The 13100-nt window shown below is 40.9% G+C and overlaps 1 protein-coding gene across 13 annotated transcripts in view; it reads left to right on the forward strand.

Moving 5' to 3' along the window:
• The window catches only part of CAMSAP2 (calmodulin regulated spectrin associated protein family member 2), a 110437-nt gene that overhangs the window by 15632 nt on the left and 81705 nt on the right, over nt 1-13100 (forward strand). For 4 of the 13 annotated variants that reach the window (XM_070602034.1, XM_070602035.1, XM_070602033.1 and 1 more), the window contains exon 2: nt 5616-5875. The exons of 3 other annotated variants lie outside the window; for them this stretch is intronic. In XM_070602034.1, the coding sequence (XP_070458135.1) occupies nt 5616-5875 (260 nt within the window). Of the gene's footprint in view, nt 1-5615; nt 5876-9969; nt 10997-11987; nt 12049-13100 lie in introns of those variants that run through there. 6 more of the 13 variants (XM_070602041.1, XM_070602043.1, XM_070602040.1 and 3 more) reach the window with 4 other exon arrangements.

Raw genomic sequence — 13100 nt, forward strand, 5'->3', positions numbered from 1 at the left:
CACTACTATACTGTTTTGGCTACTATAGTTTTGTAATAGAGTTTGAAATCAGGAAGTGTGATGCCTCCAGCTTTGTTCTTTTTCAGGATTCCTTTGGCTGTTAGGGGTCTTATGTGATTCCATACAAATTTTAGAGTTGTTTGTTCTGTTTCTGTGAAGGATGCCATTGGGATTTTGGTAAGGATTGCACTGAGTCTGTAGATCGCTTTGGGCAGTGTGACTCCTCTTTTTTAATCCAAAGCCTCTATTTTTCCTACTATGTCATGCTGCCTCCTAATGGTGGTGAATGTCGGTTAGCTGAAAAAAGGTTTGAGCTTGAGAGGGAATACTGTTGCAGAAGTAGAGTGGCCTAGGGGAAAGCTCTCAAGTTTTTCAGAGCGGGTATGAGAAGTGAATTATGATTACTAGTGCAGAATCTGGGAAAATTGAATTCTAGGAGTCTCTTCAGGAAAAAGCTAATGACTAAATTTTTTAAAAACATAACATTTTTATTCATTTATCATATATTTATTGAGTGCTCACCATGTACTAGGCACTAAGTTAGGTGTCTGGGGGTCTGTTTATGGTGAATAAGACAGACCTGGTCCTTGCCCTCTGGTCGTGTGCGAGGGTACTCATTTTAGTACATCTCTACCAATAGTGGGTTTAAAAAAATTCTGCCATTTTGATAGGCAAAAAATGTTGTCTCATTGTAACTTTGTTGACTGGTACTATGGATTTTTTTCACGTTATTGACCATTTTTGTGTCTTTTGGTTAACGTAGAGTTTAAGGTCTGTGGCTTACTTTCAGTTGGAGTTTTTGAAACTCAGGAGTTCTGTCTTAGCAATTGTTTTAGAAATAGTATTTTAGATTTGGAAAATAAGGTAGTGTTCCCATGACTGAGTGTGGTGATGTTTCTCAAATGCGTTTCCCTCCTACTTCCCGACCCTTCGTTGTTTTAAAGAAATCTGTATCGTTTGCTGGCGTATGGATGCACCTAGTAGCTAGCCGAGCTTTATAGAAAATTTCCTTGAGCGTACTGTCTCTACTCTGTCTACTTGTATCTCAAGCATTTCAGCTGATGGTTAATTTCAAAACTTCGATGTAGTCAGGATTTATAATAACGTGATTAAGGTAGGTTCTGCCTGAGTCCTGGTGCACGACAGAAACTTGGCTCTTATCCGTTGCCGTTCTCCGAGTGGTGTTGCACTCACCTGTTCCTTAAGCGTTAACGTCTTACCTTTTGTGCTCTGGAGGTTGGGGAGAGGGTGAGACTTTTCTCTGATTTTGCCTTTATGATTTTGTTTATTTTCTCATATGCTGTTTCAGTTCATTTGTTTTAAAATGTGATAGAACTCCAGACTGTTTTTTGAAAAATGATAGTCTTTTGCTATTGGCAAAAATGATAGACATTTTTGAAGTCTTCTCTTAAGCATATTTAGTTCTTGAAGACTTGTTTTTAAAAGTGACCTATTTTATAACATTCAGTATGCAATTTTGCATTCTTTTAGGGGTGGAAAAATCTGTTTTTGTCATATTCTTGCAGCATTCTTTGACTTGTTGTGAATCCTTTCCCTTTTCCTGGCATTGGAATCTTTTTAAAACTAACACTTTCATAATTTAGGTTTGTGGGTATGCCATAATAAAATGGAAATAGTCCTCGAGCTGTATGTCTTCCTCCTCACCTTGTGCTCTTGGCGCACCATTGTTATTTTTGAATCAGCTTAGCTAGATGGTTTAGAGCTGGGCTCTGCATTTGTCAGCTGTGTGCCCTTGGGCAAGATAACCTTTCTTGGGTTCCTTATCTGTAAAATAGGGACAAGAGGATTGTTAGGACTGAATGACAAAATGCGTATTTAGGACAGTGTCTGACACATAGATCTTTTATTTTTTTAAGGTATTTTATTTATTTTTTTCCTGCCTTTTTTTCCTCCCCATATCCCCCCAGTACATAGTTGTATATTTTAGTTGTGAGTCACTCTAGTTGTGGCATGTGGGACGCCGCCTCAGCGTGGCCTAACGAGCGGTGCTATGTCGGCGCCCAGGATCCGAACTGGCGAAACCCTGGGCCGCTGAAGTGGAGGGCGTGAACTTAACCACGGCCACGGGGCCGGCCCCATGACACATAGATCTTTAATAAGTGTTAGTATATTCCTAATATTTATCTGCATGTTACCTGATTAGCCAGTTTCACCAAGTTGTTATAAAGATCATCTGTGAGAATGGATATAAAAGCAGTAAATAAATGTTAGGTGGATGTATAGGTATGATAGAGAAGTGTGTAATCTTGATAACAAGTAGTCACTTTTCTTTGCACAGCTAATGTTTAGAGACCAAGTCATGTATATTAGTTATTCTTTTATTGTTACAGGAAATAAAAATCCATTTTATATATATATATTTTATAATAATTCTCTCAAAATCAAATAATTTCCCTTTTAGAGTTGTTCTACTAAATAGCTTCTAGTTTCTGTGGTACTAAAATTTAAATGAATACCAGCACTGTAGTCTGTGGTCTGCAACCGAGCTTGTGATCATGCTGAGGCGGCTGTTGAATTTAAGGCTGGCTCACCGCTGGTTAATGCAGCTATGAAGAGAGGAAAAGGTTTCCAATTATTAAATGAGGATGGTATTTTTAGATGTCGCCAAAATCCCAAATTGATACATCTACTCTTGACCTCCTTCCAGAGTCCTCTATCCCCAGCTGCTTTTGGATGGTTCCACTTGGATATTTTTGCTATCGTTTCAAATTCAGTATATCTAAAACTGAATTTATGCTCTTGCTTGCAGAATTGGTGCTTCCTCTGATTTTCCTTTTTCTATTAATGATACCACCATTTCCCAGGATCCAGGCTTGCTCATCTTTGATTGCCATCTTGACCCCTTCCCTTTGCCTTGTTTCTGGGTCCGTCTTCAGCAGTCTCTTGTGTCCTTCACTTCCCGTTTCCACTGCTGTCTTCCAGCGTCATTTTCTTTTCTCTGTAATCTTCTGTCTCTGACTTTTACCACCATCAATATTGAATATGAGATGAATCGTTCCCAAACATAACTCTTAGTTTGTCACTCTCCTCCTCTGACACCATCAGTAGGTCCTTGTTAGCTGTTATGTACAAGCCTCATGTTTCAAAGAGATGTTACTTTCGAGTCTTATCACCAGCCTCCCATCCAGTTTTACTTCTCACTCTTCTCCTAATGAGCCCTTTTCTCCACCCCAACTGTACAAGTGGGTCTCTTCATATCTTCTCTCTTTCTCCCCTTCTGTTTAGAAAGCCCTCCCCACCTTGTTTTTTTGGTGAGGAAGATTGGCCCTGAGCTAACATCTGTTGCCAAGCTTCCTTTTTTTCCCCCTCCCCAAAGCCCCAGTGTATAGTTGTATATCCTAGTTGTAAGTCCTTCTAGTTATTGTGTGTGGGATGCCACTACAGCATGGCTTGATGAGCAGTGTGTAGGTCCACACCCAGGATCCGAACTGGTGGATCCTGGGCTGCCAAAGTGGAGCGCGCAAACTTAACCACACCACTGGGCCAGCCCAATAAAGCTCCATTTTTTTGACTAGACAAATCTGCATATTCTTCCTGTCCTGTTTCTTTAAGATGAAGTCATGTCAGCTCGCTGCCATGCTTCCTCCTCTGAGCTCTAAGCACTTGTGTTCCTTTCTTTCATTTGGTGCTTAATCATTTACTGTTTAGTATTGTCTCCAGTTTCTGAAGTGCTTAACTCTGCCTGTTTGTCTGGTCTTCTGTGGATCCCCTGCTCCTTGAGGGTGGGGATTATTGCTACTTCTTTTATTCCCCAGAACCATGCTGGGATATAAAATGAACATGCAATAGTTACTATAATATTGTTTGATGAAAATATTTTTCTAAAGAATAGAAGCTTTTCAAAAACTTTAAGGTGAAACTGGCTAGGGAGTATATTACTACTTTGTGAATAAAGTTTTTGAAATGCTGACTTTGATGGAAGGAGCACTATTGAGCTTACAGTAAAGCTGCCTGTTCAGGAGACTCCTAAATGGGTGCTGGGATGCCAGCCTGGTGGTGTAGTGGTTAAGTTTGCACTCTCCATTTCAGCGGCCCAGAGGTCACGGGTTTGGATTCTGGGTGCCAGCCTACACACTGGTCATCAAGCCTTGCTGTGGTGGTGTCCACATACACAGTAGAGAAAGACTGGCATAGATGTTAGCTCAGGGAAAATCTTCCTCAAGCAGAAAGAGGAAGATTGGTGACAGATGTTAGCTCAGGGCCAATTTTCCTCACCAGAAAAAAAAAAAAGAAGAAGAAAAAAAAAATCAGTGATGGGGGATGGCTGCCCTTAGAACCTCACTTTCCACAGAGAAGGCAGGCAAAGGACTGGCTAAGTGTCAGCCAGAGTTCAGGTTCTATGATTGCAACTCCGTTAACTTCTAACTTCAATGCCCCACCTGTCCTTTTTGGGGGACAAACCTCATTCTTGTCCTGGTTTTGATGGAAAACACAGAGCCAGGAGTAGGGAGGAAGAGGCAGGGATATAGAGTAGAGCAGGCAGGAAAACTTGTAAAACAGTGTGGAATGTTTCATCTGTCTTGTCACCTTGCTGCCAATGCTCCTGCTCTTGATTGGAAGCAGAACTTGGAGAGTGGGCTTGACCCTCTGCAGGGGGGAGGCTGGCAGGAAAGAAACCTGGAAGGAGATTGGGTTTCCTTCTCGTGGCTCCTTTGTAAACTACCTTTTCTGTGTCTCCATGGAATGGGTCAGTTGGGCTTTTTGGGTGGGATGGGGAATGGTCAGTGGGAAGATGGAGATAACAGTGGTTACTAGTGTAAGGGAATTTTAAGTGTAGTTCTCCCCCAGACTATACTCATATTTCCCCCTCAGTAGCTTCAGCAGGCAAAGCAAGAGGGCAGAGAGACCAGAGGTCTTGAGGCAGGGGACAGAATAAATTAGGCAGTTTCTGTTTTGCAACTGATTAGCTGTAAAATTTGGGGCCAATGATTTTTTTTTTTTTTTTAAAGATTTTATTTTTTCCTTTTTCTCCCCAAAGCCCCCCGGTACATAGTTGTGTATTCTTCGTTGTAGGTTCTTCTAGTTGTGGCATGTGGGACGCTGCCTCAGCGTGGTCTGATGAGCAGTGCCATGTCCGCGCCCAGGATTCGAACCGACGAAACACTGGGCCGCCTGCAGCGGAGCGCGCGAACTTAACCACTCGGCCACGGGGCCAGCCCGGGGGGCCAATGATTTTATATTCTCAGGCGGCAAGGACTAGCAGTGTCCTGGAAGGGCTGTTCCTGTGCATTTCCCGGTTGACTGTGAATGTGAGGGGATGCATTGATACTGGTTTTTGGGAATCTTGTAGCTCATTCTGTGTAGTTGAGCGTGCATGTAGGAATCCTTTCCCAGAGCCACTAGACTCAGAAAACTTTCCTCCTTGTCTGCGTTGTAGTCCCTTTTAGAATAGACTTGGAACTGTATCTTCTGGAAAGGAAATTTCAATTTCTCATTATAGATTATCTGCCAACGTTTAATAAATCATCTTTGCAGTTAAAGGGTTATTATTATTTTTACAAGGAATCTTACTTTCTATGACATAAATAATAGTTATTAAATAGTGTTTCTTTATAAAAATCTTGTAAGAATTTTTTTCCCCTTAATCTTTATAGAAAATGTGCCAGAGGAACTTCAAGAACCATTTTACACAGATCAGTATGACCAGGAACACATCAAACCGCCTGTTGTTAATTTGCTCCTGTCGGCTGAGCTGTACTGTCGTGCTGGGAGCCTCATTCTCAAGAGTGATGCTGCGAAGCCCCTTTTGGGCCACGATGCTGTCATCCAGGCTCTGGCACAGAAAGGTCTTTATGTCACTGACCAAGAGAAACTGGTAACTGAACGAGATCTCCACAAGAAACCCATACAGATGGTGAGTCTTTTATATACCCGAAGTTACTTTGGTTGAAGTGCGTACTTTGGGGTGTGAATTGTATTATAAAACAGAGGGAAATCTGTTTTGGAATTTGATTGTCTTTTCTGCCTAGGGTTTTTAAAAAACTTTTTCCTGACAAACTTTGTTTCCAAATTAAGGAAAATTTAAATAAACTATCTTGGAGTGTTTGATGTCATCCTAATACCTGGGGGAGACAAATACGTAATTTCCAACTACTGTAAAATGATTTTTATTCAATTTTAAAACTTTTTTTCCATCATAGAGACTAGCTAGGAGAGAGGGAAAGTGCACCCTGATCTGTTCCCACTAGGAAAGAGGTGAGCTTTGTAAGTGTTCATTTACGCGTGCGAAGGACCTCTCGGTAAATGTCTGCATGGTGACGTTGTAGTTTATTTAATAACCGTTAATTCATTCTTGAGGCAAACACACGATGAAGGCCTCTGAACTGGTCTGGGGCGGAGGTGCGGGAATTCATGAAAATCTCTGGAGACGATGCCAAATGTTCGCGCTCCCGTGTGCCGCCCCAGTCTGTTCTGCTTTAGCGGAAGTTTACAGCTGCTGGGCGACGTCAAGGGTGAGTGTAGAAAGACAGACGGAGGCCGGCTTTGCACGTTTGACGAAGTCGTGCTCTTCTGTGAGAGCAGTGGTCTTACTGCAGAGGAAGGGGGAGTATATGTGGAAGAATATATTAAGGAATATATGACATTTTGAGATTAAAGGATGAACAAAAATTAGTTTACCAAATCTAGTACTAAATGCGGTGATGACCTACTCTGCTTTCTGCCTATTTTCCTTCTTAAAAAAACTATTAAATGACTTTCAAGGAATGGAGACTTTCTCAAGAAAAATTGAATGAATTTAGTTATAGATTTGTAATGGAATTGTTAAGGATAACTAAGAATATTTATTGTCAAATAAGAGATTTTCAAGTTTCATTGATGGTTTCAAGTTCACTTTATGGTTACCGTCTGATTTTGTCTACCTGCCTTGTGTACATAGCACGTATGTGAACAGCACCAGGGGTGAGCGCTCTCCTTGGGTGACCTACCCGTGTGAGAAACCTGTGTGAGAAAATTTCTCAGAGTACTGGTAAAAACTGTGTTCCTTAAGAAACTCTTTTGTTTGGTTTTAGCGTATTAAGTATCAGTTTCCTTCATTGTCCTGCTTTTTGGGAAGGTTAATGAAGAATAATGTGTGTAATTGTACTGAATAGATTTACCCCTCCCCCTCGGTTCTAAATTATCTTAGTACTTTTGAGATCTTTTATTTATGTATGCTGCCTAACAGCGTTTTGGGGAAAAAAATTGTGTAGTGGTAGCAAAAGTATCATCATAAGTGTAAGGCGAGTTTGAGTAAGCAGAGCTTATTAATTTTGGGGTGGGTGGGGATTGAGAGGAAGGTTTTTTTAATGAAAACACATGTTGGAGAATCTATGCTTTTTATTTGAGTGCTTTTAAAGACAGATTTTTAAGAGTATAGCCTTTAAAATGTTTTCTTCTATATTTATAACAATGGAAAAGTATTTTCAGACACTGGTTTAACCAAGCTGCTTACTAATTATAATAAAGTTTTTTCAACACAGAGTCATAAGATTCCTAGAAGGAATGTCATTGTGATCTGCCTAATGAATATCACAAATATGTGAGAGAAGGACAAATGTAAACAATATGCAGTTACAGTATTAAAATGCATTAATGTCTGCTTGAATCAGCGTTTAGTGTATGACTGATTGGGTGCCAGAGGAAGAGTGTATGTATCAAAATCCCAGGGGAGCATCTTTCTACCAAAATACGCTCTAGTCCAAATCGTGTTATCTATCAAATTATTTGTCAAAATAAATACTGGTATCTAGAATCACGTGAAAATTGAGGGCCTTCTAGCAAATGGAGCCAGATGCTGAAAAAGATAGCTTAAGGGTACAGAGAACGTTTTGATCTTTCTTCTCTAGCAAAATGAAGTTGCATGTGTTGCATTCAGTATCATCAGGTTGGGCCAGGGGATTTGATGAGTGTCATAAAATCTTAAATTCATAGAATTTATAGCCAGAAAGAACCTAAGAAATCAGAAACCGGTACGTGTAAAACTTTCTGATCATGAGGAACATGAGTCCTTGGGCACCTTTGAGTCCAGATTCCCTGGCCCTCTAGTCAGAGCTGCTCAGTTAGAACCTTCAGAAGAGGGGTTGGGACATGTATTTTTAAACAGGTATGCTGAGTAATTTATGATCAAGAATGTGTGGAACACTGACCTAATCCAGAGTCGTCTTACGTGTGTGATACTTAGAGTTTAGAGGGGTGGGCCATGTGCCTGAGGCGGCGCTGTTATTCAGTAGCAAAACTAGAATTAGAATCTGAATGAGCCAGCACTGTGATTTCTAATTTACGAAACCAATTCCACACGTAAATGTTTGGAATCGTATTTACCCGGCTATTTACCTAAACTGTAGACTGGTTATGAATCAAACTCTTGGTTGTGAATCAGTTTTCCAACCATGTTTGCATATATAGGAAATGAGTTGATATTTATAAAACTCAATTATTGAAGTAAATGTATGTGTGATATGAAATAGGTTGATTTTCATATGTGACTTGTAAAATAACATTTATTATTTAATCATTCTTGATTTGGAACAGTCATCATTATAAAAACCCAAAATTTATTTTGAAGTGCTTTCTTTTAATGAGTTCCCAAAAGCGATCGAATATCGTATTTGCTCAATGGAAATTAAAGTGGGCCTGATAGGTCATTTGGTAAGGAAGGCATAAAACATTGTCTCATAAACGGTCAGTATTGTTACAGTGAGTGTTTATGGATGTTCAGAACATATATGCTAAAAAGTTATTGTGCGTCCATGCTACTAGCCATTACACTGCTTTATTATAATGGGAAGGCCAGTGAAGCTGCGGGGAAAACACAGAAAGGTGATGGAAGTGTTTTTTTACCCTCAGGAAGGATATTCCTATATGTGAGAAGTGTTATTTCATTATATCTATTTGGTAGTCTGTGCGTTCAGCTGACCACTGACACTTCCTCTTGTGTGATGTTGAGCTTAGAATCTGGTGAGGAAGAAGGCTGGAGAAAAACTAATTAGACAGCATGAGCTGAGGGCTCTAATACAAGTTGAAGCTGTAGGCACTGGGATGGTAGAGGTCGATGTGGTGGCTTCTGCTGGGGAGCGTGAGGGAAGGAAGGCATCACAGGGCGGAACGATCACTGGGGCTTCAGCGGGTGGGCAGAGCGATGGCCTGAGAGTGCTGACCAGGTGCAAGGAATTGGCGACTCAAGTTGGCACTGTGAAAGTACGAGTTACGACTTAGGGCGTTGACTGCGTGGAGGCTGAGATGAGGGTGAAGAATAGGATGGGGCTGGCTCGTGGAGAGGCTGTGAGCTGAGGTTAAGGATGTCTGACTTCTTTGTGGCTTACAGGATCCTAGAAGAAACTTTCTTACTGTTTTCTCTGGGCTTTTGTTGTTGCTTTATTGTTTTTTTTTTCTCTGCCTACATTAGACAAAACATTGCAAAACACTGTGAAACACTTTGTGAACTGCTGTACTGTCAGCTTAGTGTGAATTACTTCAGTTTATTAATTCTCAGATCTTCCTTACTGGCTTATGTTTATCTGCACCCTTGTTCACTTAGACTCTCTGACAACTGTTTTTGTTTGGTTTATATGTGCCAGGCACTGTGCTCACACCACATACTCTGTCTCATGTAGTTTAGTTCTTACAACAACCCTAACAGGGAAGTACATTGTCCCTGTTCCACCCATAAGGAAGCTGAGGCTGTGAGAACATAATTAAGGTCACAGAGCAAGCACAGTGGCTAGTGAAGGCAGGATTAAGACCATCTCTGCTTTAACGAGAAATCCCACACTCTGAACCACTGAGTTGTATTTTTTGTCTTTGCCTGGGTAATGGGAAGGGAGCAGGAACAGGGTAAGAGGAAAGTGGGTGTGGAGAGATGGAAGGAAGAAGTGATGCGCTACGGGATCTGCCTGGTGGTTTGAGATCTTGGTCACTTGCCCAGGCTTCTTTTCAGAGTGGTTCGCCCATTCAGTTCTGGTCTTGCAGGTGGTGTTAGTGTCGTGTGCTGGGGCGTAGCTGGAGCTCTGAGCTGGAGCACTGCTGATGGAGGGCGAAGCAGCCTGCGTTGGTCTGTCCCAGTTTCCTGATTTTAAGAATGTGCGAGGTAATCTCCTAGTTACCATTATTTTGCTGAAAATAGGAAAGGTGCTGAGAACAGAGAAGCTGATCGCAAGAACGTTGTGTTGTCCTCTTTCTTTTTCTTCCTCCCTCCCTCCCTTCCAGCATATTGGTCCTGTTGGCAGCTACTCTTATGGATTTCTGTGGTGTCACCATCTGTTGGAACTCAGTGTAATTCTACTTGTGTAGAAGCTTTAAAAAAACTCTTTTTCCCATTTAAGAAGATTAAAAATTGCACTTTAGAGGAAAAGGATTATCTGAATGTAACATCGATAGTCGTTGAGATACTAATTCCTAGTCACCCTTTTATAAAGCCTTGCAAATTTATGGGCAGAAGCTGTCTGTGAAAAGTTATTTTCAATCTCACGGCTTTGTTGAACTGGGCTTTTCTTCTTCATACACAGAACTGGATCTCAGTTTTCTGTTTCCCACTAATCATGTACCTAGTTTGGAGTCCATTATTTCTAGGTAATGTATACACCTCAGTTATAAATTCACATTATCTTTTGATATCTTACGGCCACGTTTATTATGTTTGAGTCAGTGTTTATATGTAATAATTTATTTAGAACTCTAAGATTAGTTTCTCATAGAAATAACTTGCTGAATGGTGCTTATTGTACCAGATGATCTCACAAAAACCTTTTATTTTTATAGTAAAACTGAAGTCAGTCAGGCCATTTATTAATTTATTCAGTGTATTTATGGAGCTTTTGCTATGTACTGTGTATCGTCTACTGTGATTTAAAAAGTTTCTATCCTTCAGTGTCTCACTTTCTACTGAGGATTATAGAAAAATAACCAAATTATAATACATATGTTTCAGGAGTACAGAGGCACCAAACTTGATCCTACTCTTAAGCTGAGTCTTGCAGGATGTGAGGGAGTTTCCCAGGTAGGCAAATGAAGGACATTTATAGGGTAGGGCATATGAGAGTGTAATGGGATGTTAGGAGGGAGGGAGTGTGGGAGCATGCAGGCTCAGGGAAGAGGGTTTGGTTGTCTCTTTAGCACTAGGTACATATTAAGGAATGATGAGAAATGAGACCAGAGAGTTAGATGGGGAGAGGGCATAAATGACCTTTTATGTCATGCCAAGGGTGTACTTTATCCTGGAAATGACAGGGAGCTACCCAGGATAGGGTTTTAGACGAGAGGGGATATCATCAGATTCGTGTTACAGAAAGTCGCTCTGGTGGTACTGTGGAAGAGACACCTCTTAGGAGGCTGTCGGAATAGCCAGGGACCTGAACTGAAGTCGAGGTCGTTGGGATGCAGAGGAGGGGTTGGTTTGGGAGAGGCATTTTTGCGGTAGAATTGAGATGATCTTTTGACTCATCAGAGTTGGGAAATGAAGGAGAAGAGAACTTAGAATAGGACTGGCAAAAATATGTTATCCCTTCTGTCAACTCTAATGAATTAATGGGTGGTTAAATACTAGACACTGGAAGAACTAGCTCTTGGTTTCATTTTGTTCTGGGAGCCTCAGGGTCTACATGTTAGCTTCTCCATCCTCTCTTGCTCCTGGTGCTTTTAAATCCTGATATTTTTACTTAATAATGGTAAAAACCAAAATAAGTAAAGGGCCAGCTTTATAGTTTAAATATCTCGGGCTGATGTTCTTGAATTTCTTATTTTTGTTGAGAAAGATAAAGCTGCCTCTGTAAGTCTTGTCCTAAGTTTCTCTTAGTACCTTTTGAAAAAGATAGAGTTGTATATAAGTGAAAGTGGGTCTTTGTAGAGAGAAATGAAATAAGATTGACGTGCTTTTTGTTAGAATATCCAGTTTTTTGGTTTGTTATGTTATGCTTACATATTTACCACAAAGAGGGATAGGAATTCATTTATTTAATAGATACTTACTCACTTCCTGCTGTGTGCTCTAGGCTAGGTGTTGCTGATAACGTGGATGATCTCTGCCCTGAAGATGCTCTCGGGAGGCATGAGGTGAGGGGTGACGTGGGATTGAGAGGGCTTCACTCTGGAAATGGGCTAGGACTGACGGTGCAGAATTATGGGGATGAAATGAGGGATGAGGGGAATTGAACGTACTTGACAGATGTGCGTTCTTAATGCGATGTGTGATGCAGGTGGCATTCGAGTTGTAAAGATGAGGAAGCTGCCCCTCTGAACCGTGAGCCAACTTGCCCGAGGGCAGATAGGTGAGAAATGATGATGCTGAGATTTAAGCTCGTGTCTGCCGACTCCAGAGCCCCTGCTTATCCTGTTTACACTGTGTGGCCTTCTGGGAAAACCCCAACACACAAGCATAGAAAAGAAACGTGAAGTCATGTGTGGAATCCAAGCAAAACAAAACAAAACAAAACCAAGCTCATAGATGCAGAGAACAGATTGGTGCTTGCCAGAGGCGGGAGACATGGGTGAAGGGGGTCAGAGGGACAGACTTCTGGTTATAAAGCAAATCGTGGGGATGCACTGTAAGCATGGTGACATAGTTAATAATACTGTACTGCGTGTTTGAAAGTTGGTAAGAGATTAGATCTTCAGAATTATCACAAGAAAAAACATTTTTAACCATGTATGGGGATGGATGTTAACTAGACTTATTGTAGTGATCATTTTGCAATATATACAAATATTGAATCATTATTTGTACACCTGAAACTAATATAATGTTATATGTCAATTATACCTCAAATAAAAAAACCCCTGCTGTTTCTATAGTGCTTAATAGTTTGTAAAGCATTTACTCTTTCTTTTTTTTTTTTTGTAACAACCAGAGAAAGGTAGATGGTTGTTACCATCTCTTTTTGACAAGTAAGGAAACTTTTTGGATGGATGTGTTTGATAGATACTTAATCCAGTTCCTACTGAAAGAGGCGTAGAAAGAGGAAGTGAAGAGATCACGATCGTATAGCTAGTTAGTGACAGAGCAGAGACAGACCCCAGGGCTTCTGGCTCCTAGCCCAGTGCTGATCGTATAGCTAGTTAGTGACAGAGCAGAGACAGACCCCAGGGCTTCTGGCTCCTAGCCCAGT

The sequence above is a fragment of the Equus przewalskii genome, chromosome 31, assembly GCF_037783145.1.
Source record: "Equus przewalskii isolate Varuska chromosome 31, EquPr2, whole genome shotgun sequence".
Classification (NCBI taxonomy): domain Eukaryota; kingdom Metazoa; phylum Chordata; class Mammalia; order Perissodactyla; family Equidae; genus Equus; species Equus przewalskii.